At 39.1% G+C, this 24936-nt stretch overlaps 1 protein-coding gene across 5 annotated transcripts; it reads left to right on the top strand.

Annotated features, from left to right (window-relative positions):
* The first annotated feature begins 120 nt into the window (after window positions 1–120).
* On the top strand, window positions 121–23423 carry ptp4a2b (protein tyrosine phosphatase 4A2b). Of its 5 annotated transcripts, none has more exons than XM_057827453.1 (7): window positions 121–139; window positions 14635–14920; window positions 15207–15315; window positions 15413–15505; window positions 15595–15725; window positions 19486–19560; window positions 22209–23423. In XM_057827453.1, the coding sequence occupies exons 2-7, from the start codon at window positions 14916–14918 to the stop codon at window positions 22318–22320; spliced, it is 525 nt and encodes a 174-aa protein (XP_057683436.1). In that variant the 5' UTR covers window positions 121–139; window positions 14635–14915; the 3' UTR covers window positions 22321–23423. The 5 variants fall into 5 exon arrangements, with proteins under 5 accessions (XP_057683436.1, XP_057683437.1, XP_057683433.1 ...); XM_057827450.1 differs by lacking the exon at window positions 121–139 and adding an exon at window positions 639–1093; XM_057827451.1 differs by lacking the exon at window positions 121–139 and adding an exon at window positions 5722–5837.
* Window positions 23424–24936: the final 1513 nt, after the last annotated feature.

The raw sequence follows: 24936 nt of genomic DNA, 5'->3' as shown, positions 1-24936 counted from the left end.
CAGAAGTTGCAGTTCCAAATATGCCCACTAGAGAGAAGCATAGCATTACAATCCGTTCCGTACTTTATCCTGAGTTCTTCAGCTTTCAACAAGTTTGTTATGTTGCTTCAACGGTTGCCAGATGAGCTCACCAATTAAAGTGAGTCAGTTTTTTAATGCTTTTTTTTATCAAGGGTGACGTCACATGTATAGTTTACAGTGGGAAATAGTGGGACAATGTAAATGTATTATCTAAAGTGACATTAAATCCTCATATCTAAAGATAAATCCGTGGGATATCTGTCATTGATATATAGTGTTATAGTTATTCTTTGTTTTTATTATATTATTTTCTTTGTTGTCATGAGTCAGCGTGTGCTTTATCAGGGTGTAAATGTGAAAAATATTATATTCACATGCTGTAAAATAAATAATCTCACTAGTGTATGCTTTCATAAACAATATTTTTGGGGAAAAACACGTTGTTCTCACACTGCCGTTCGATGACGCAAAACAACCCATAAGCTCCAAGATAATGTGAGCTTTCTGGAACTGTCATCATGGAGCCGGTTCTTTTTACGTCGCAATGACGCCAGACATCTAGTGCGACGTTTGCGGTCTCCGTAAACGTGGAACACCAGCATAGAAGAGATGCAAAGACGGCTTGTTTTAGCTTTACACAAGCACTTCTTTACTTTCATAAACATCATTATATAGCAGCGTACGTGTTATCATAGTTTTATGTGTTGTTTAGCATCGTTCTGGCCGTTTTGCCGTTTCACAATTAATATCATAGTATTGTTTAGAAATACATCGCTATGCTATCTCTATCGATCAAAATATGAAAGTATAAAATTAGTATTCAATTTTAAGATACAAAGAGGCATTTGACAAAGGAAAATAACTGGAGACCACTTTGGATTTCTCTCGCCGGCTACTTACACGCCTACACTTCCGATAGCCATGAAAGTAACCACCAAGCCAGGTTCCTCCCTAAACAACAGTAGAAGCTGCCACATTGAAGAGGAACAAAAAGCCAACTTGACAGCGCTTTCTGCACTCGCTCCTCTTTCTCCGGGCTAGTCACTGGATTTCAATGTTCTGCCTGCGCTTTGTAAGTAAACCAACACATACGAAAAGTGTCATTTTTACATTTGTTAGAGGCGTAGTAGTTTGAAGCCGCACCATCCACTGACATAAACGGAGATTAGCATTAGCTCTAGTTAGCGCAAGTAAGTTCAAAGAGTGTGCAGCCACGTTAATGTTAGCTTTTAGCTGTTAGCGACATTATTGTGATTCTATCGTGATCTTCTTTGTGTTCCGACCAGTTTTATTGGTGAAAACGGTGATTAGAAAATAATGTGAAATGCACAATCGCTGTGGTAGTTACTGTGTAGTGTGTAAAAGTGTCGAGAGTAGTGCTAGCCTTAGAGCTAAAGATGCTACATTGCTTGCTATCAGGACCGGCGCAATTATGGTACTTTTCCGGTCACGACTAACAGTAATTGAAATTATCCGGAGGGCTGTGTTTTTGAAGAAAATTTCACAGAGTTGGGCTGTGATTGTCTAAACAAAATCAAGTCTGTGTGTTTCATTTAATACAGCCAACCATCGATGAAAAGATAACGTTAGCCGTTAGCTTAGGGTTGGGGGGAGAACCTATTCTCCCCTTGAATATCTCGTGTAACGTTCGTGGTTTGAGTACATCATTGCTCAATATTGCCGTTCATAGATTTTGTGCCTTTACGTGAATGTTTCTACTCTTTCCTGTGATTAAGAGTTCAGCTATCAGCTATCAGGCATAGCTGGCAAACGAGCTAACCGCCTTCCGCCCTTTGTGGCATATCGTGACCCAGGGCACGGTTGACCTATTTTATGTGATCTATAATGTTGTATTGTAATATTATGATACTAACTTTTTGGGGAATACGAGCCTACCAACCTCGTATACGTGTATCGTCTTTGTTGGCTATGTCAGCAGTGGATATCGTGTTTAAAAAGGAACCAAAGAGCTTCTCGGCCTCGCGTGTCGAAATGTGCTGTGCATTAGGTGTGTCTTTACTGTAAAATGGTACGTATAAAAAACTAGGCATTTAGCCATGTGGGCCGAGGTGAAAGGAGGAAATGTACTTGGAGAGGAAGTTGACTCTAGCAGCTGTGACACTAAAGGCCCAGCACATTCCCATGCCTCTTAGTTTTCAATGTATGACCTTCCAATGGAGTCTCCCTGTTACAGTAATAATGTCTGCTGTGTCTTATGATATTGGATATGAGCAGCAAAGAGGAATAGTTTATCCTAACATGCAAGCTCATGTGGGTGCAATTATTTGGCCTTAATAAATGGTTTGGACCGTTGGGTAATCTAGGTATGTATTTATGGGTTGTTGCTTGCTTGTCACATATTCGGAATCAGCTGGTTGTCTGTCACCGCATTTAAACTTAAATTTAGATCAAGTAATGAAATTTATCACAGGTTGATCCCACGCGAGAGTTCATTTGGGGTAGAGCTGAAACAATGACTTGAATAATTTGAGTTACTCGATTTTACAAATTGATTGAGAAATTTTCTCCGCCTCAAAGAATTGTTTTATTTTGCCGGCTATGCTTAGGCATGACGTTTTGCCCGGACTGTTTTTAATGAGGCAGGAGGTGCTGAAGTCATGTACACCAAGAAAAGCAGATAATGTCAAAAGTGTGGGAGCATTTCAAGCTGGACACCAAGGCAAACACTGCTTCATGTATTCACTGTAAGACAGCGCTTGCATAACAGTACAGCACGTCTTCTGCTCCACCAAAGGCACCTGTTTACTCCGAGAACGGAGGAGCGATACTCGGGACTAAATAAAATTAAGTTAACGTAGCACAATTAAACAAGATTAACGTTACTGTACCTTGCTAACGTAACGTTAGCCCTGTGGAGGGCTAGGTTTCTATGAATTATGACTATTGTCGATGCGTGGCTAACATGTCTTTCACAGACTTTATTTAATCTGTAAAAACAAAGCGCTTCTCGAGTGATGAGGGTGTAAAATATAAACATAATAAAGCTAACTGTCAATTTTAGCTCAGTAGTCATTGATGGATAAAACACCAAGTATCACTGGTGCCTAATGTGCTCCAATGCAGCAGGTATCCTACATTTATTTTGAACACTGCAAAAACTTAAAATGCTATCAGGACTTACAATTTAGACTAACTTGAAACTTAGCTACAACTTAATAATAGCTTGACACAAATAGAAATTCAATTGAAACACGTGGGAAAAACGCCTAACTTTGAAGTTATGTGTGTTATTAAGCACAATGACAATATAAGGTTAAAAAGAAAAAAATATATATATATATATAATCAGACCTTATAAGATTTTTTTTGAGTGAAAACAGTCAGTTTTTTTTTCTAGCCACATCTGTGATGCAATTGTTGGCTGTTTTCAACAATGTACATCTAAAATAAAGACATTGATTGTCTAAAAATCGTTCAGTATTAACTGAAATGTCTTGTTTTCTCATGTATATTTATAATTGCTCTCTACCTAAAAAAGTCTTATCCGATTTATCGATTGAACTTTCAGTAGAATACTCAATTATTAAAACATTCGATAGCTGCAGCCCTAATTTGGGGATTGGAGCTGAAGCACTGGATTAGGAAAGTACAGTCGAAGCAGACTCCTGATATTTTTGGTAAATGGTGTGCAGTGATATTTTTTCCCAATGTGAAACGTGCCTTGGCACATTAAAGGTCGGGGATTTACGTCTATATGTATCCAAACCACTGTTACTGTTCTACTTGCTCAATGAAACCTTTAGACCAATGTGATCACCTTAGGCCAAAACAGCTCAGCCGTCCAAGAGGTACAGACCTATCATTCATCACATCCGTAACTAAATTATCTTCACAGAATGGTTCGTTGCACTGTAACCACCTGCGGATATCAGCGTAACAGATGGATGTGTGTGACTCACACAAAGGTACAGTCAGCAGAGAAATATGGACACTGTGTAGTTCAATTTCTAGAAAAGACCGCAATCTAATTTATAATCTAGAAATTCCCACTATTGCTAATTTTGACGTATCAAAAACTTTTAAATAATAGATATGTGTTGATTTAGTTTTGAAGATGGCATAGTCAAAATAATTCTTAATCCTCCAAAAATTGATACTCAAGTGGCAGCCCATAAACATGTAGTGCAGATATAAAAAAAAAAAAAAAAAGGGTTAATTCATTGGCTGCTGTTGATGATGATAGACAACGAGTCCATTTGAACTAGGACAGCTGGCATTGAATGATCATTTTTGGTGTCATTGACTGCAAAAGATGCCCAATCCATTTGAACTGGGAAGGGGCTCTCCCAGTCAAAAGGGATTGGAAGTCTATTGTCGTCAATGGGTGTTTTTCACCATAAATTTCCTTCTATTATGAACTACCACACCACACACTCTGTTAATACTGTACACATACTTGGGAAGAAAAAATAGAATTACTAAAATCTATACAAGTGAGTTTTTACTGTTATTTGTTCCTTTTTATTGTTATTTAATATACTATTTTTGAATGAATTAAGGGATTTTCAAAAATAAAAAATTAAATGGAATAAGCCACTGAAAATGAATTTTGAGTAGTGCTGCAACGATTACTCGATTAACTCGAGTAATTGATGAGAAAAATATTCGAATGAAATTTTGCTGCTTTGTGTATTCATTTAATTAAAGTGGCTCTGTAGTGGGTACACTGCCCTCTCGTGGCAAAAGTGAATACGATATGACTCATTTCACATGCCTGAAACCAGATGCTCCCTGTTAAGACTGACATAAGCTCAGTTTCTATTTGAGCTAATGTTTTTTTTTTTTTTAATGCATTCATAATTTATTGGTATATTTTTGCCATTTTTTGTGGGAATATTTATTTGAGCCATTTGTTAAGAGCATTGTAAAAAAAAAAAAAAAAAAGTTTGCATTTTATAGCATTTAAGATAGCGGACTTTTGCTGTGTGAGTTAGCCAATTGTTCTTTTGTTGTACTTATATCCTCATTTATTTTTTTATACCATTTGAGGCTCAGCTCAGTTTATACATTTTTTATGTTCCTTATCCGATTACTCGATTATTTGAACTAACTAGTTCATCGATTACTCTCCTTAAATAATCAATAACTGCAGCCATAATTTTGAGTAGTGAGCACACAAAGCCACTACTAAGTCGGGATAGCATCTGAAACTAACAAACGTTCGTCTTTTTTAATACCATTTTCCTTATCAAATAATAATAAAATGGCCCTTATCATGGAAGATTTTTTTTTCCTATATCGCCCAGCACTAATTGAAACCAAAGTGGTGTTGGCAATGGAATAATGGAGAGAGGTCACGTGGGGGAAAGTTCTTGTTGGTTACTGTAATGTTGAAAGGTCAAAACAGCTACTGTAATATGATAACAGGACAAGAAGAGCACTTAATGTGGTTGCTGTAAGGTGTGCCGGTCAAAATATAGAGGCGCACATATATTACCATTTTAAAGTCCAATATCTTTTTGTTGCTGGGTGACAAAATATTTATGCCTTCAGATAGGATTTGGTATCGGCTTGTCATGGAATGCTAAGATTTCAAGTTTTCGTTTTGTTCTCAATTCAAGCCAATTAGTGGATGGCCATAGGAGAATTATGTGTAGCCATGGCCACCTTTTGTGTTTCATTTACCCTGTACTGGTTAATGAGTCATGCCCTTGTTAGCACAATGTTCGTTTACGGTTGTTGCCACAGCGCTGGAATAGAGCATGGGACAGGCTCAGTGGCACAAGCAGTGTCTGACATACTGACGACTCTTCTCGATGCTGCCACACAGCTACCTGCTGACACTAAAGCAACAGGTAGGAAAACGGTTTGATCTCGCAAATGCTGGTGCACTCACTTTGAAAGTATGTACAAGTAGAGCTGCCAAATGTTCAATGCCAAAACATTTTAGGTGCAGTTAAAACTATAATGCAGAAATGTATGTCGGTGTTGACTTTTGCTGCGCTGCACTGTGGTAGATTTGGAGAAATTGCAGCTGAGAAACTTTTGGGTTATTGTACAAGAAAAAGCAGTATTTTCTCGTTGCCAAGGCAATGTTTGACTTCACGCTATTTTCTTCATATCCTTAAGGAGCTTATTAAATGTGTGACTACTCACTCTCAACACAACCCCAAGCTGTGAAGACTGGCCATAATTGTAAAATGATGACTTTGATACCAACACACACAGTTCTTCTTTATGATGTTGTTAAACAAGAGATTTTAAAATGAAAAGTTCAGAATTGCTTTAGAGTGACTCGTTGCTGTGAACCAGAACCATACAAAAGTTCTGCAGTCAGCTGCTAAGTTTGGCTGTGTGAATGTTTAGAAAGCGCCGTGTGCTTCTCTTATCCCTTCACAGTGGATACCTAAATTCCCTACAGAAGCATTTGTTACCACCACTGAGATTATTGTTGGTAGAGCAGCAGGCTTCCCCCATGTGGCTGTCAGAAGGCCAAGTTGGGCTCTAAATGTCAGAAAAATAATAGATGTCGTAGTGGGGCTAAGCAACCATTCAGCAACAATGTGAGCTAAGAACATTCTGGTCTGGGTTTTTTGTTGCTAAGAGTCTTCTGAACCAGCACAACTTTGTTTCGAGACATTTTTTTTGGTTGAACTGAAGTAAGTAAAATTTGTACACTGTAATAATTCCTGCTCCACAGCAACTTTTGTGCTCTATCGTCAGTCTTTGCCCTTTCACTGGACTGTCAGTAATCATTATTGAAATCTCGTTTCAGAAGTGCTTTATATGCCCCTTGTGCCTTCGAATAGCCTGTTAGACTTCATTTTTGGAACCCGACATCCCAATAAATCTGGTCCATTCTTTGGCATGTGACTATTTACCAGGTAAAAAAAGACATTTCCCAAGAATCCCCCAGAAGCCTATGATTAAAATGACAAAGTTGCAACATCATCTCTGGTTGTTCTGAATGGCTGAGTTTCAACAGTTGCTCTGTAATCCATTGAACTTTTTTGGAAGGTGTTCAAAACCACAAACTAAAAACAGTATTTATTATAGCTGTTTAATTTCTCCTAAGATTAATTTTTATTTTTATTTGAAGTAATGACATTGCTTTAGTTATCGGTCTCAATGTATAGTGGCACTAATTATGCCATTATTTAACTCCAAAGGTATCCCGCCCGCATATATTCTTTAAGCAAACTGGAGCAGGCTTTGAACATCTTTTCTCTTTTCTGGGCAACCTCAAAAGACTGCTGTTGAATTTGATAAGTGGTTTCACATTGGTGCACGTGTACGGGGAATGTTTGCCTTTTCACAGAACTAGGGATGGTTGTGTTTTAACTCGCCTCCCTCTTTACATACACTTTGAACAGACTCACGCCCCGCCAACAACAGGCTACATTTTTTGACTGTCAGTTTACAGCCTAGGCAGTTTTCCGAATAAGTCAATAGCAAAGCCATTAGACAGTTTATGTATAAGTTTGTTGAAACATTGATAACTCGTGAAATTCAGCTTTGGAAGAAGAAAAATGTTTTTAAAAAAACAAAAAAGAAACAAAGGCATATTGCAGACCTTGGTTAAAAAGCTCTGGCAGTTTTTAAAAGTTTTCCTTCTTTCCTCAGACCCAGGGGTCGCGTTATCCAAATATTTTCCGTCGTTGAACGGTTTTTTAAAACGGTGACGGAAAAAACTGAAAGTCCATCCGTCATTTTGACAGGTTGCAATTCACACCCCAGACCACAGGGTGGCGAGTGAGCATATTAATTAGCTATTGTCTCTCTTGATGCATGACGTCGTTAGCCTTACTCGGAAAAATGTCAAGGCAACTGAGTGTTTGCCTGGCATGGCCAGACTGTTCTCCCTGTATTTTTCAAACACTGAGAGAAAAGTCTGGGACACAGCCTCTCGAGTAGGTACAAAATCAATCGACAAATCAGATTTGTTTATTTGCGGGACGTGTTCTTCACGAGCAACGTCACTCTTACGCGCCGAAAGTCGTCTCTACAACAACACGGATGGCGGGAGAGCCGAGAATATGTTCCAATCCGCGGTAAATTCAGTTTTAAATGAGCTAAAACACATCGACACGAGACATTGACAACACTCTGTCTCGCACTAGCCATGTTGAATAAACTCCGTTCTCCTCGTATGTTTACTTCCGCGCGCAAGTCCCTCGTCCTGCCCTCGTCGCTTTGCTAACGGCACGTCTGCCCGTCGCTGATTGGTGCACTCCGCTGTCTGTCTGCCTCTTGTTAAGCTTGTTCGGACAGAATATTAATTAAAAATGAATGAAAACTAAATACTATTGAATATGTCATTATAATCATTTTAAAAATGTAAGTGACGGGTAAAAATAGATTATGACCGGATTTTTATGACACTGTCAGTCAAAATGACAGACAACGAAAAAGTCTAGCGCAACCTCTGCTCAGACCCTACAATATTCAATCTCAAATGGCAGTTTTTTCAGTCTCCCAATGTGCTGTTGGCCTGATTCAAGCAACATCACCACCTAAGCGATTTTCTCTCCCCCCATTTTATTTTTTTATTTGAAATGGACTTTAATGTCTGATTTCTCAAACGTCTTGTAGAATCATCTGGTGAATGTCGTGGTTTTATCATCTGCCAGTCAGGATACGTTGCTCTTGTTTCAGTCATATTAGTCATGTTTCTGTGTTAAAGAAATTTGGTTAACATTGCACGCACACACTTTATAGAAGGGTTTCTTTTGGCTTGGCTTTTCAACGTTACCTGTCACTGAGAAGTGTTCTGTCAGTCTTTAGGTAGTTTTTACACCAGCTCTCCAGTAGTTGGAGCATCATTGATGAAGGCGGAATTATTTGCCCGTCACCTAGAAACAGAAATGGGTCTGTATGTCCGCAGTAATCTTTTTGAATCCAAGGACATAGTATATTGTACAGTACGGGGGTCGGCAACCCATGTTTTGAGATCCACATGCGGGTCTTTAGCGCTGCCCTAGTGGCTCCCTAGAGCAGTTTCGAAAATTTTTAAAAATAGAAAAAGATGGTTGAGGGAATTTAAATTTTTTTTTATATGGTTTCTGTAGGAGGACAAAAATGACAAATTCTTAACGTTTTCCGATGCTGTAAAAATGTGTAGAATAAATATTAAATTTCAACATTTCTGTCAACGAAGATTTGCATCATAGCCTGCGACACACGTTTCTATCAGCAGGGCGGGATGCCAGCCAGGTGGCTATTGCACCCAAACCAGCAGCCAAGTACCCAGTTGGGAGTGAGAGGAAAAGTGTGATTCCATTACTTCTGAAAAACTTAGCGCAAAAATACATTTAAGAAGTGGATTGCATCGCCAAACTCCATTACTGCTGCACGTTTTTTGCAACCTGGGTGATAATAAAGCGTTTACAGATGGTGAGTACATGAAGGAGACATTCATCAACATATCAGAACACCTATTTGCAGACTTCAAAAACAAACCAGAGATAATAATGAAAATCAAAGACATGCCCAGATAAGGGGCATGTTATGCATGTTCCATTTTGGTTATTTTTCAAAACCTCAAAATATGACATTAAAAATCAGTTTTCTTTAGTGTATTTCTATACTTTCATAAAAGCAGAAACAATTCATTAATGTTGTAAATTAATGAAGTTTAACTTGAGGTGGCATCATACAACAGAGTTGTGACGTGGTGCGTTGGATGCACTGCAGGGAAAATAAACATCAAATCATAATTGCTCATCATGTATTTAGCCAACATAGTCATTTGGATAGTAGGCTATTATAGCTAATAAAGATACATACAGCATATGTTGCCTTCATTATTAGGCATTTAATTTTTTGCGCCTCCAGACGTACTAGTATTTGTTTTTTGTTTTGTTTTTGGTCCAACATGGCTCTTTCAACATTTTGGGTTGCCGACTCCTGGTATAGTGTGATCGATTTACAGAAAATGGATATATTTGATTGTTTTAACATGGTAGCCTTTTTAAAAAAATATTATCTTAATTCTATAATCTAACAATAGGTCAATAGTTTGGGGGTATAAAAACTCCAAATAAACTGTTTTGTATTTTGGTATTGAGCCAGTGATATTTAGTGGTTTGTAGCCCACATTAATTGCTTTAGTAGGCGTGAGTGAGCACATGGTTAGATGGAGCTTTATTTAGAGGTGAGATCTGCCCACCCTGACGATCAGCAACACGAACGTCATCGTACATGGCCAGCTGGACCCCTGAGCAGGTGTGATTAGTGGCTTTACTTGTGTGTCATTTTGTAATGCGTATTGCTCATCTATTGTTCATATCATTTCACATATATATGTGATGTAATTTCCTACATTGTCTTCTGGCTGTAATTTGGCGGTTTGAGCTTCTAAGTGCATCTTTAGTTTGGTACTCATATCCATTGTCATGCAAAGGTATCTTTGTGACCCTGACAGCCTAACAATTTTAGGATGGCTTCATTCTAGTTGGGACAAAGTTAAACCGTTACATCTTTTAAAATGTGAAATAGCTTTTACCAATTGCACCAATTTTCTACAGTGTTATTACGGTTTGCCCGTTTCCTCAAGATGTACACTACCAAAGAAAATTGAATGCTGAGACATTTGGGAATGATTTTAGTCATTCTTGGATGTAATACAAAGTGATAAAACTCTCCGCACGTGCTGCGCTCAGTATCAAGCAGGTGCCTACAGTATCTAGGGCATAGGTAACAAAGCCTTTATCTTTGTAGTGCCGTCCATACTGATCCCGACTCCAAGGAGAACACAGCTTCTTCACTCATCCCCTCCTTTTTCTTATCCGGCTTGACCGAGCTACGATGGGTGACACCCCCATTGCTCCTGTTGACTCAGCTCCCACACAGCAAATTAGACCTCTAGCCGCTTGAAGGTTGTACAGTCTGGTCATGCCTAGTCTGGATCCAGACAAAGCAGGAGCCAGACCCTTGCACAACATTCGGACCACTAGACAGCCAGGGCGAGCTGTATTGGAACAGTTGAAATGGACTGAGACATAACATTTACACATACACTCTACCAAATAAACATTTGTTAAATTTGAGACATTTTTGCATTCCCCCATTTTACGGCCCCCATCCAATTAGGACTATATTTTTTAAATAGCCGTTGAAGTTGGGCTAGTTAAATATAGGACACATTGTAGCCAGTAGTAGAACAGCAACTGTATTCAGCCTTGGTCACAAATTTAGCCAGATCACAATGAAACTTGACTCAATAATATATATTTAAGATATACTTATTCTCACAAGACTCAATAGTGACTTGACCCAAAATGATGACTTTGCAATTGCTTCTGCCCTGGTTCTCATTCTGTCGTGACACTATCACCTGTTTAGGTTTTCGTGGCACTTTCTGCTCCAAGATATCATGGCCCCTTATCCACAAGCACAGCCACTTTGAGCTCTCTCACCATTGCCCTATTCACTCTGAATTGTTTTCTTCTTTCTCTTCAGTCACTGTTGATTTTTGTTGGACAGCTGATTTGAGAAATTCTTCCCAAATCTTATTGCACTCGCCCCTCATCACACGCACATACATACATACATACAGAATTTGTAGGCCCTTCCCCTAACAGTAAAGCAGTGGTGAGCGCCAAGGGAACTTTACCCCCAAGGGACCTTTTACTCAGCTGCAGTCTTTCTCAGATGACCTTTCTCCCAGTTTTGTTTTTACTGTATACATGTACCGTACATCAAGTCTTAGTGTTTCAAGGAAATTCAATTATCAGTACAGTGCCATTCGTCAGTACAGTTCTTTTGATCCCTCAAGCAACTTCAACTATGCTGAAAAAAAGAACTCTCAAACTCTGAATTTCATTCATCAGTGGTTCTTATTCAATATAATTTATGAAAAATGTTTTGCATTATTTTTTTTACTCAATGAAATTGGAAATCTGAATGACCAAAGTTTAAGCAAAGTCTTAAAAACAAGTTGGCAACAGTGCAAAAAAGACAGTCCAAAGTTCAAGGTAATATCCTACTGGACAAGGAAGATGAAGTGCACTACAATATCACATGTATGATCCATCAGCAGGTAACAATATATTGTAATGACCCTATAATTGGTCAAAGATAGACAAAACCACCGGTGCACTAATAAGCACATTAGGGATGTTCCGATGGCATATTTTTGCTTACGATACACCTGATTTTAAGAATCTGCCGATAGTCCTGATGTGATACTGAAAACAAGTTTTTGTTTTTATCTGAACAAAAGTTCCAAACATGTTATAGTACTGTACTTTTTACAGTACTTCCTCTTCCGCTTTTTACAGGAGTGTTGCGGAGTATAAAACGTATGTATTTTTATATCTTATGGCAATGCCATTGTATTTCTGGATTATTTTGTTACTTTTTAGCCCTTAAAAATAATATACTCTATATGAATTAGGCCTGAATGATATTGGGGGGAAAAAAATTAACATTGCGATATACACTCACCGGCCACTTTATTAGGTACACCCGTCCAACTGCTCGTTAACACTTAATTTATAATCAGCCAATCACATGGCGGCAACTCAGTGCATTTAGGCATGTAGACATGGTTTAAGACAATCTCCTGCAGTTCAAACCAAGCATCAGTATGGGGAAGAAAGGTGATTTGAGTGACTTAGTTTGAACGTGTCATGGTTGTTGGTGCCAGAAGGGCTGGTCTGAGTATTTCAGAAACTGCTGATCTACTGGGATTTTCACGCACAACCATCTCTAGGGTTTACAGAGAATGGTCCAAAAAAGAAAAAATATCCAGTTAGCGGCAGTTCTGTAGGCGGAAATGCCTTGTTGATGCCAGAGGTCAGGGGAGAATCGCCAGACTGGTTCGAGCTGATAGAAAGGCAACAGTGACTCAAATAACCACCCGTTACAATCAAGGTAGGCAGAAGAGCATCTCTGAACGCACAGTACGTCGAACTTTGAGGCAGATGGGCTACAGCAGCAGAAGACCACGCCGGGTGCTACTCCTTTCAGCTAAGAACAGGAAACTGAGGCTACAATTTGCAAAAGGTCATCGAAATTGGACAATAGAAGATTGGAAAAACGTTGCCTGGTCTGATGAGTCTCGATTTCTGCTGCGACATTCGGATGGTAGGGTCAGAATTTGGCGTCAACAACATGAAAGCATGGATCCATCCTGCCTTGTATCAACGGTTCAGGCTGGTGGTGGTGGTGTAATGGTGTGGGGAATATTTTCTTGGCACTCTTTGGGCCCCTTGGTACCAATTGAGCATCGTTGGAACGCCACAGCCAACCTGAGTATTGTTGCTGACCATGTCCATCCCTTCCTTCCATCTTCCTTGCATGTGTATATTTCTCAGCAATGTAAAGAAATAATTTTTAAGTAACTATTGTGATACCTACTAGAAAACCTGATTCCAAAAAAATGTTTGATAGCTATCCTAGTACAATTAAAGCTTGAATAAGTATGATACATTCACTTGTAAATGGACCAAACGGTATAAATATTATAATTATGTTATTGGACACTTTCAGTAGATTTTCATATTAAATACGAAACACAATTATTTAATGGCAGCTGATAATGCATAATGCGTATTCAATGCAATTAAATGCAGAACCACCATGATCAACTTTTCATATCTGCACCTCCTTTGCTTTGTGTTGAATAAGCTTGGCTTCTCGGCTTGACTGTCGTGTGATGTGAAGATTTTTATTTTTTTTAGCCCTCCAAGTTATTTGCATGCATTACTGACAGACGGTGACAGCAGGCTTGATGATGCGTACAGTTGACCTGCTTCCCCTGTTGAGAAGCTCAGTAGGGCTCAGTGGCCTGCATTGCATTTCTTGGTCACAGCACAGTGCATCTTATATGTACATTTTACAGCACAAAAAGTGCAATCTTGTCATCCTCAGAGCTGCTGTTAATAATAAACTTGACTCGTACATCTTTGGAATAACGCCTATAGGTTAAATCAATGACAAGAGCCTGTTGAGTTCAATATTCTGAGTGCATTTTAACTGTAGGGAGAGTCAAGACTCGAAGCGTGGGACTTGAGCACCCGTTTGAAGCTTTGCCCACCCTGTAATCCTCACCTTGTGACTACAGTACAGCCTGTGACATAGTGCTGAAGTCCAAGCCCTCTCCTTGCCTTTTCTGCTCGCCGCTTTCTGTACGTAGATGGCGTGGTAAGAGCCTCTTTACCACCGTCATGCACTGTCCTTTCACTCCCCTCTTCCCTGGCCCCTTCACATGTTGCTCTCAGTCGGCTTCAACCAGTTTGTGGCGGCAGAAGTTAGACTGCCAAGGACTTGGCACCGTTCTGCTTTTCAGAGACGTGGGTGCCTTTGCATTTCCTCTCAAATGAGACAGTGATGTAACTATAAGGTGTCATCAGGTCATAACTGCCTCATGAGTTAAAAGCACCACTACGACTGCTTTTTTTTTTTTTTGTTACTCTTACAGGAAAGCAAAATAAACACTTAAGAGGTTTGAGGCCTTCATTGATCTCTGAGCATAACACATTTGTGTTTCCAAAGCAACAGCTGTTTTTTTTCTTTTTTCTTTCCTGCAGTCATGTGTCAATTCGTACAGTAACATCTTGCTGTATTAAAAATTGCTCTAAATTTAGACATTAAGTCATGTCTTGGTCAGCCTAATGTCTAATTTTTATCTTCCTCCTCTCTTGACAGGTTTTCTGTGTTAACTTGGGCCGGACCTATATGGCGTGTGTGAGCTGGGAATTTTGCCAGGCACAGCACCTCACGACTGTGGAGAAGTGAATCGGCTGCCCCCTGAAAGACTACGCTACCCAAAAACCCCCTTGATTGGCCATTGTCCTTGGAAGCGCCCACTTTGGAATACAAAAAAAGCCCTCCTGGATATCGCGAAGTCCTTGGCCAGACTGCCCCGCCAATACAACTCTTTGCTTTCCGCTTTCTCTTTGACAGCCAATCACAAACAGCTCTCCTGAATGGGGTAAACTGACTCTCGGATAGTCTTTCGAAGTTTTCTTTCCTTTTTTTTTTTTCTCTCCCCAATTTCATTTTTTAAGTTTGGTTTTGTATTTTTATTCTTTACATCCTGTGGTGTTGTGGACTATGTAGTTATGTTACCTGTCATCTGTGTGCATCATTCTCATTTGTTTACCCATCTCCTTTGTTGTCCTTTTATTTATACGACAGATCTCTCATAACTGACTTCTGAGCCTTAAAGCTACTTTTTGTTTTGTAAGATTTTTTTGTATTGTAATTGTTTTTTAAAGCCGTCTCGCCAACATGAACCGCCCCGCTGCAGTCGAGATTACCTACGAGTGCATGAGGTTCCTCATCACCCACAATCCTACCAATGCCACCCTTAACAAGTTCACCGAGGTATGTCTGCATCTGTTTTGTTTAACTAAAGGCGTCTGTTGATGAGTGGCCTAGTGCATATATAGATGTTGTCTTTTTTTGCCTGCCTGCTTGCTAGGAGCTAAAAAAGTTTTCAGTGCACACACTGGTGAGAGTGTGCGAAGCCACCTATGACAAGGCCCCTGTGGAAAAGGAAGGGATCCAGGTTTTGGTGAGGGAACACAGTGACCTTTATAAGTCAATATTTGTTCTTTTATCTTGTTTGATAGAATGCAACAATTTTATTTTTCATCTCTAAAGGATTGGCCCTTTGATGATGGTGCCCCTCCCCCTACCCACATTGTGGACGACTGGCTCAAGCTCCTCAATACTAAGTTTCGAGAGGAACCTGGTTGCTGTATCGCTGTGCATTGTGTTGCAGGGCTTGGCCGGTGAGTCCATACATTTTTGTATTTGCATTAGACTTGTGTATTGCCAACAGTTAAACGGCAATGACTGTTAATCTAGTCAATTATGCAATACAGAGATGTAGGTCTGAAGCAAGGGTGAGCAAAGTATGGCCCACCCAACATTTGTCATCAATAGTTTAATCATTAACTATTTTTAAAGTAATCATCAATACTTTATTTGGCAACTGGTTCAGTAAATACTTTTGAGACCTTGCTGTAATTAAGGACTATAACAAGAAATGGGACTTTTGTTTAAACAAAGGAGTAGAGAATTATTATTTAATCCAATTAATTGGTCAAAAAAACATTCATCCATTATTAAATCAGCCCTGATTTGTATTGGTTAAAATGTGATAAACAAAACCGAGTGTAAAGATTTAACTTTTATTAAGTGTAATTACAGTATGTACGGTCTTTTCTGCTCTATAAGGCTCATTGGAGTATAAAGCGCACTTTCAGGGAATGGCCCATTTTAAAGCCGTTTTCATATATAGTGCGTACCGCATTATAAGGAGCAGTAGTAGTAGTAGTAGTAGTAGTTGTTGGGGTTGCATTATGCATCCACTAGAAGAAGTTGCGCTAAAGGGAATGTCATGCCATGATTGACAGTACTAATCCATATATAACGCGCATCGGATTATAAGGCGCACTGTTGGCTTTTGAGAAAATAGAAGGCTTATAGGTGTGCCATATCGTGCGGAAAATACGGTAGTCCCAGGAATCCACAATTCTGGAATTTATTGCGGATTTCTTCCACAGAATACGGAGCAGGTTGCAGAATATTACATTTTGTCTGTAGCAGTGAAGTCCTGTTCGCATTTTTACACCCGAGTCCAAGTCACCTGATTTTGAGAATCTGCCCATTCAGAGTCTCGATCCAATATCAAAAAAGTCTCTTTTTTTTTTTTGTGCCCCCCCATTTCTGATTGTGTAGTCAGATACATTCATATCAGTGGCCTGTTGGAGGTCATTTTGTTAAGAGGGAGCAGTGTTGTCACAGATTACTTAAAAAAGTCATTTTAATTACTGATTACGCCTCAAAAAAATAATCTACTGACTTTACTGATTAAATTATTATTAAAGTAACTGAGTGTCCAAAAGTAAATTATCAGTTACTTTAAAAAAAAAAAAAAAATCTCCCTTTGCCACCAGACAAGAATGACAACAGAAAAATGCATGTAATTGATTTTCCGATTATTCAATTTAAAGGGTAAGATCAGAATTTCTCACATAAGGCTTAATCTTCAAGTTAGCAGAAGTTAAGTCGATGGAGTTGATTTCAACCACCATTGACTCGTGCTAGCTTAGCCACTCCGGAGCCATGAAACAAATAACTGACAAACTGCATGGAATTGGTTGAAATCCACTCCACCGTCTAATTAAACGCCCGCTAACTCAAAGATTAAGCCAAATGTAAAAAATTCTTAACTTTGGGTTATGGATTAGGGGTTAATAGCACATCAGTGCCAATGTGAACAATGCAAATTGACTGCACAATTATCAACAACACACAAATGAATTGTGCAATAAACAGTACAATGAACACAAAGGCGGGGGCAAGCGCGAATGCGCGCGTACAACCCAGAAGTACACCGAACATAGACACGGTCAATTTGGCTACAAAATGTGGTGGCAACTAAGCACTTTACACTCAATCGGACTTACAACACATCCCAAAGATGCTAAACGAACACGTGAACTCACGACATGAATATGCAACACGTATATGATGTAAACAATGCTTGCCAACTTGGAGCGATGACGGCAAAGCTACAAAACGGCCGTGCATGTAGAGGGTCCAACCTATCGCTGGAACCCTCCAGAATGAAGTAAAAATACTCATGTTCATTCAAGGATGTACACAGATCAACATTCCCTCGCACATCTCAATAGGTGGCTGCATTCGGCTCGAATGCACCTGCGTTGGCACACGCCTTTTTCAGTCCCATAACACTTGCTCAAGACCAAAACAGGAAGTAACTGTGAGCGGTTACCAAGGAAACAAACACGTAGCGGACACCTTTCTAGCATTTTCTATTCAAAATGCTCTTGGTGCATGACAATATTCTTCATTCTCCATACATTGAGGCAATAATAAAATAGTAATGCACAGACACTAAGGTTTTGAAACATTTGTGCGTTAGATTTCTCGTTACTGAAGAAAGTAATCAGATTACAGTAACGCGTTTCTTAGTATTTCGTCACTGCTGCTAGATGTCATGGTTGAATAGCACCCGCTACACACAACAGAAACTCCATTTTGTTGCCTGACTGAATGCTTACATTTTGTCAGAAGTAAGGTATTTGAGTGGATAAATTGCACTTAGTTGTAATTGGATACATTTGCATGATAACTTTACCATCTCCGGAATCGAGAATTGCTCTTCGCCGAATCAGGATTGTTCTATGCGAAATGAGTTTTTTTTTTTGATTCCGTATTTATGTACTGCAGTACAGTGGTTCGCTTTTAGGAGGTGTGGCTTAGGAAGTGAATCACCTGGTTTCCTTGCTCGTGTTCATGTTGCATTTCTTCTTGATAACAGCTAAAAGGGCATTTACTCCTGGCAGCGGTGTCTTTTAATTTGCCAACTGCTATTGGCGTCATCGCTTTCAAACTCGGCAGTTGCTACAACAACGTTGAACATAGTGGTTATTTTTAGCGTATTTGTTTTGGCCTCCATATTAGCAAGACTAGCTGCGTGACAGTGGACTCTGCAGGCAGAACGAGTTTAATATTACGCTAGCTATTGTTTATGTACTTGCAGCTTAAATAGATGTAAATTAATGCATAAAATTAGGACACTCCCATGGTCCCGTGTTGTGTTCATTCAACATGTCGGTGTGTTTCTTCTTCTGCTCTTTAAATAGGCTATCAGCTGATCGGTAAAGCTCAGTTTATCAAATCATGAGAGCTGTTGCGTCTCTTGTCAGGGCTGAAAGGCAACTCGTTTGCATGCGATGTGTCTGTCGGTCATGAGGTTGTACAAGCAAATTGCAGGCATGCACTTTCTCAATCCACTAGCAGCGTGGCAGTTTGACACAAGCTGTACTCAATTAAAAAAAAGCCCTAAAACAAAGTAGAAAAAAAAGCACATGATGCGGGCAAGCTCGTCCCCCCTCTTGGCAACAAAAAGTCTCCTGACCACAGTAACACACTTAGCCAATCAGATCTGTTTGGCCTCTAGCATTTTGCATTCTGGATGTTGTATAACTGGGTTACTAGCTTGAGCTTTCTCATCCTCGACACGTGTTTATTTTTTTTCATTTTGGGTTCCTCAGGTCGAGTTCACACCAGCTGCCCTCCCTTTTATAGTACTCTTCCCCTTTCTTCACACCATCACTTCTTTCTCTTTTCGTTCATCAACTTCTTTCTCACATTCCGCCTCATATTGTATCCTGCATGAAACTTGCGGGAAACCCAAGGAAATGCCCTGCCAGTGTAGATTTGACCTGTCGATGGGCTGTGAGGCATTTTTTTAATATTTATTTTTCTTTCCTGTTCTCTTTCTGGTGAGAAAGAAGCACACTGTCTTATTGTAACGCGTGTAGTATGAACCCAGTGCCCTAGCAGGGTAACACGAACCTGTGCACCCCTGTTGATTTCCCAGGCCTGTTTCCCAGGTTCAAAAACTCCTCCTCTGCACCGCTGTCGTACTAATGAACCATGTGAACTGTGGCATTTAATTTAATCTTCTATTCTCCTCTCCCCTCACCTTGTGCACTGGATTCCTCCGCCTCATAGTGCTCCGGTCTTGGTGGCCTTGGCTCTCATTGAGAGTGGGATGAAGTATGAGGATGCTGTTCAGTTCATAAGGCAGTAAGTCAAATCTGTTTACTTTTTGAATAAAAATGTCCTAAGGTACTAATAAAAAAAGAGGGATGGAACGAAAAAGATTGACCAATGCAACAGATTAGTATTTGGAATATTTATCTTTTATACAGTGATCCCTCGCTACTTCGCGCCCTCAGTCTATCGCAGATTTTTTTTTTCCAATTAAGGGGGGGAAAAAAATTACTGATGAGCTGACCTGAGCCGATTGCGTAGTCTCCCTCTACCTTCCACTCCCTGCTCTTTGGCTACGTTCATACTGCAGGTCTAAATGCACAAATCCGATTTTTTGTCATATCTGTTTTTTTTTTGGCGTGCCCATTCAGACTGCCTTTGTCCATTGAGACCGTTAGAGTATTAAGCATGCGCACTCTTTCGCAGTCCGACATGCGCTGAGCAAGAAGACCCGCATGCGCAGAAGCATCAAAACAAATGACTACACATGCTGGCTGTCATCCATCATTCCAGGGCTATCATATTTTGATTTCCCAAAAGAGGACACAAATAAGACATAAATAATCCCCGTTTAGACTTATATAAGCAATCTTGATATATTGCTCATATAGAGCATAGAGAAAACCGATCATTCTCAGGCTTATCCTCAACCCATTTTTATTTTTTTATTACTGTTGCCAAGCTGGACCCTTCCCCAAAAGCCGTGTTCAAGGCAAGCTAGGCGCTAACGGACAGCTGCACCGCTAATGTAGTACGCCGTCCCTCTCGCTCTTTGATGACGTAATTGCTGCATGAATTCCGATTTGGGAGACTTGCCAGTTCAGACCGCCACGACGTTCTGGAAAAATGTGGCCGAGATCGGATTTAAACCACTTACGAAAATGACCCAGATTGGATTTAAAATGGTCCATTTCCATGCGACTTGTCCCGTTCAGACCGTCAAGTTAATGCCTCACTGGAGTCGGAAAAACACCAAAAAAATCGGATTCGTGCATTAAGACCTGCAGTACGAATGTAGCTTTTGTTGATCAGGCAGTGCTGGAGTTGTTTATTAAAGTTAAAGATGATTGACAGACGTTTAATGTCTGATTTTTCCCGAGAAGTGAACTTCAAAGCGCTGCATGCGTCAATCATCGTTTAACTTGTTCAAAAGTTGCTGTGGCAACTCATTGTGTGTAAGTGAGCAGCTTGAGCCGAGTGGACTCACTGAAGGAAGCATTTAATAAAGCCAATAATTTTTCTGCTTTGTTCTTGCGTGAAAATATTTCGGTGGGACAGTAACATGTTGAAAACATGTCATTTATTACATTTGAAGTGCTTAAAAACCATTCATTAAAATAGATATTTGGCGGAAAACACTCAGGTGACTTAAAAGGGACAGATTTCAGAACTGTCCTATATGCATGTGTGATATATCATTGGAAAGCTTAAAATCTCAATTTTCTTGGGGAAGAAAAATTTTGAACAGGAGGTCATTTTTAAACTTTTTTTTTTTTTTTTTAAACTCATAAACCCTAAACAAGGTGAGGGCATGAGAGAGCATGATTAAAGACACCATGATTTTAACAAGATATTATTGCATACTTGCCTTGTTTCGATCCTAAAACTCAGTGTAGCGTGTCTCACCGAGTGTCAAGACACATCTGTGAATGGCCACAGCAGGACTTGTTGGGGATTACAACAAGGGTATTGATGGGTAATGGGTAATACAACAAGGGTCGCAATGCAGAAATCACAGATATCAAGGAGTGGTCGAGATTTTCTTTTTCAAATATTTACTGTTTTAAACAATTTTTTTTTCCTTCAATTTTTCTGGATCGATTATCATCTAAAATATCGGGGAAAATGCGACTGTGACAAAAAGAAAAACAATTAAACGATAGTTATGAGGTATATATCTGTGACCTATTTACAGACACTATTTTTTTCATTGTGATGCAATTTGTTTTAAAAGTTTAAAATATGCGAGTGAATAATTTTATAAAGGTTTTTTTTTTTTTTTTTTTTTTTTTTTTAAATTAATTAATGAATGAATTAATTAATTAATTAATAATATTAGACATCAATTAATGATTCTAAGGTAAAAAGGATAGACATTTCGAATAATATAATCTTTTAATGGCTGGGTTGAAGCAAAAGCAGTTGTGCGTGTCTGTAAACGGGTTTCCAGGGTAAAACAAACAAATTAAAAATAGTTTGGGGGCTTAATGTGACATGAAACTGTTATGGCAGCATATAGACATATTGTTCTATCAAACACAACAGTTCTTTTGGATTAAAATACAGCAGTTTATTTTAAAGATTGGTGCAAGAGCAGAAACTGCTTTTTGAGCCTTGTCTGTTTTTCCCATATATACACCTTTTTTTTTTTTTTTTTTTTTTTTTTTTAACTTTTGGGGATAAAAAGTGAAAAACATGTTTTCTATATCTCTTTTCTATGCTAAATCTTAATAAATACATTGAATACACACAAAAAAATTGGGGGGGCGCTATTTTTCGGATTTTCACTTATCGTAGCGGGTTCTTGTTCCCATTAACCGCGAAAAACGAGGGATTGCTGTATTGCGATCAATTAGGTAAAGATTACTGAAAAATTGTGAACTTTTCCAAGTAAGCATGATAAGAATTTCACATACAACTCCCTATGTGACGTCAGCTTGTTCTAACCTGTTCTTCTGTAGGAAGAGACGCGGGGCCTTCAACTCCAAACAGCTTCTTTACCTCGAAAAATATCGACCGAAAATGCGTCTGCGCTTCAAGGATCCCAACGGCCACAGCTGCTGCGTGCAGTAAAGCCAGCCCGCCACCACCTGCCTATGCACCTCGAGCGGGAGGGGGGAGGGTAAAAATATGTGAGAAGAGTGCTATCAGTAATTGTTGTGATGATTTGTAAACACTGAGTCATGGTTAGTTGAACAGAGAACAAGCGAGTAATCGAATGAAATGGATTCCGATCGTGGGGGTACACCAGCTGAACCAATGAATGGAAGGTCAAAGCACACAGACGGGCCCACCTCCCCAGTTCTACTGTCAATCACCTCGGCCCATTATCGTTTTCAACTACAGTCCATCCTGTTGTTCAGTTTTGTATTTTTTTATTTTTGCCCCTTTCCTCCCACCTCATTCATCTATAACCGTGGGATCTATTATACTTCCATTTTGTGAATTCTTTTCTAATTTAGACATACAGTGGTAATGAATGGATGCAATATGAAATGGTCTGATTTTTATTCCAGAAAGTAATGAATTTTATGATTGGAACCAATTAATGTATGTTATAAAACATTTGTAAACTTATCGTGACTGTCCATTTTGGTATTTGGGGTGTTTTTTTTTTTTTTTCTCCCTCACTGAAAATGCAGTAATGAGTCCCCATTTCTTTCACATGTGTTAAGTCACTTTCATTTTAAAGGATCACAGTTTGAATGTGTCTGCAATATTTATTCACAAGGTGATATGTGTGGGAGTTACAAGTTTGGCAGGGGGCAAGGACACTGATTTCCAATCTTTTTATTTTCTTTTGAGAGCCATGTCTTTATTTTAAACTATTTTTTCTTGGAGTGCAATAATCTGTCCACCTCATTAAAGCCCACCAAACTGCCGTGACAGCCTGCACACATGCACATTTACATCAGAGATGTGTACAGGAAAAAACCCAGCAACCTCTGGAATAAGGTACATCTTGTTTTTCACAGTGCAACAATAGGATTCCCCATAATAGGCGTGCACACAGCCTGAGATTGCCCCCATCTGAAAGCAAAGCGGAAAAGAATGAAAATGGTCTTTTTTTATTTTTATTTTATTTTTTTTTAAATCTTGTTCCCATTTTGAAAACATCCCCAATTCGTATTGGTTCTTTAAAGATCAATAAATTGAATAAAAAAATAAACAAAAAACATGTCTCTTCATTTAGTGTCAATTCTTAGAAAGTTGTGTTTGTTAAAGGGGTGGTTTAGTAGGTAGACAGTGATTGATCACTTACAGCAATGGTGAGTCATCCGTACCGGTAAACTGTTGTTCAAGTTGGGGTGTGGAAACTGCAGGTGCTCTGTTTATTCTTCCACTGGCCAAGGCCAAAACAAAGTGTGCAATTACATAGGGCACACAGAGCAAAATAATTTCAAACCAGTCTAGGACACTTGGCTGTCTGTAAAGCCGGAAGCTTTGTGATTGTGTGTGTCAATTGCACTCGTCCTGTTGTGTGCCCTTTTCTCGGTTGAGGTTGAATGAGTCAGCACCACGTGGAAAGCACAGGACTATGTGGTACTGAGAAGTGACTCACCATAGTAGGCCTACATCTGATTATCTGGGTTAAGGCCAGCACATATTCGAACGGCTCCCTCTGCTGCCTGAATCCGGTCATGACGACCAAAAATCCTACAGGAAATCTAAACGTGGCCATTTAATTAAAAAAAAAAAGTGATTAAAAGCTCTTGACTGACAGGTTTGAATTTTGTTGGGTGTATGTAATGAGTTAATGTGTGTGAGGGTTTTTTGTTTTGTTTTTTACCAATGTTTTTGGCAGCCCTTTTAATTTTCGTCTTAGTCTTTTGGACAATAGTACAGTATTAGTCTGTCCTATTCAGGGGCGTCAATAGGTTTTAAGAACGGGGGGAGGGGGGGCTTTGCCCCCAGGAGTTACATAGCATGCAAGTAAACGTATAGCATACAAGCACTAAAACTTAACAAACAGCTAAAAAAAAGACCGATAATGTGTGTTTATACATGGAGGAAAACACTCATTTGACTTGAAGTTCCGCTCTAAAACCCCCAATTTCGCCAACTTTCAAAATGGTCTGATATGCACATGTGATACATCATTGGAAGACTTAAAATCTAATATAAAATCTAAAAACGGGGTCATTTCTTAAAAAAAAAAAATTAAACAGCAAAACCCAATCTGGAGGTGACAGCCCACGAGAGCAGAATTAGACGCCATGACTTTAACAAGATATTATCGTGTACTTACCTTGTTTCGATCCAAAAACTCCATGTAGCATGTATCACTGAGTGTCAAGACACAGCTGTGAATGGCCACAGCTGGATTTTTTTTAGATTTTATGGGTGAAACATGGTAATATAACAAGGGTCGCAATCCAGGAGTCTCAGACATCAAGGAGCGGTCGAGATTTTCATATATTTACCATTTTAAACGTTTTTTTCCCCCCCAATTTTTTGTTTGGATTGATTATTTATCATCTAACATATCGAAGAAAATGCGACAGTAACAAAAAAATACAATTAAGCTATAGATATCCGTGACTTTTTTACAGACGCCATTTTTTTCATTGTGACGTAATTTGTTTAAAATATGTGAGTGAATCATTTTTAAGTCGTTTTATTTTTTTTTAAAACGAAATATGAGACCAATTAATGATTCTAAACTAAAAATGACAGATTTTTTAAATT

This window comes from Corythoichthys intestinalis, chromosome 22 (assembly GCF_030265065.1).
Source record: "Corythoichthys intestinalis isolate RoL2023-P3 chromosome 22, ASM3026506v1, whole genome shotgun sequence".
Taxonomy (NCBI): Eukaryota; Metazoa; Chordata; class Actinopteri; order Syngnathiformes; family Syngnathidae; genus Corythoichthys; species Corythoichthys intestinalis.
This window is presented reverse-complemented; position numbering and strand designations above follow the sequence as displayed.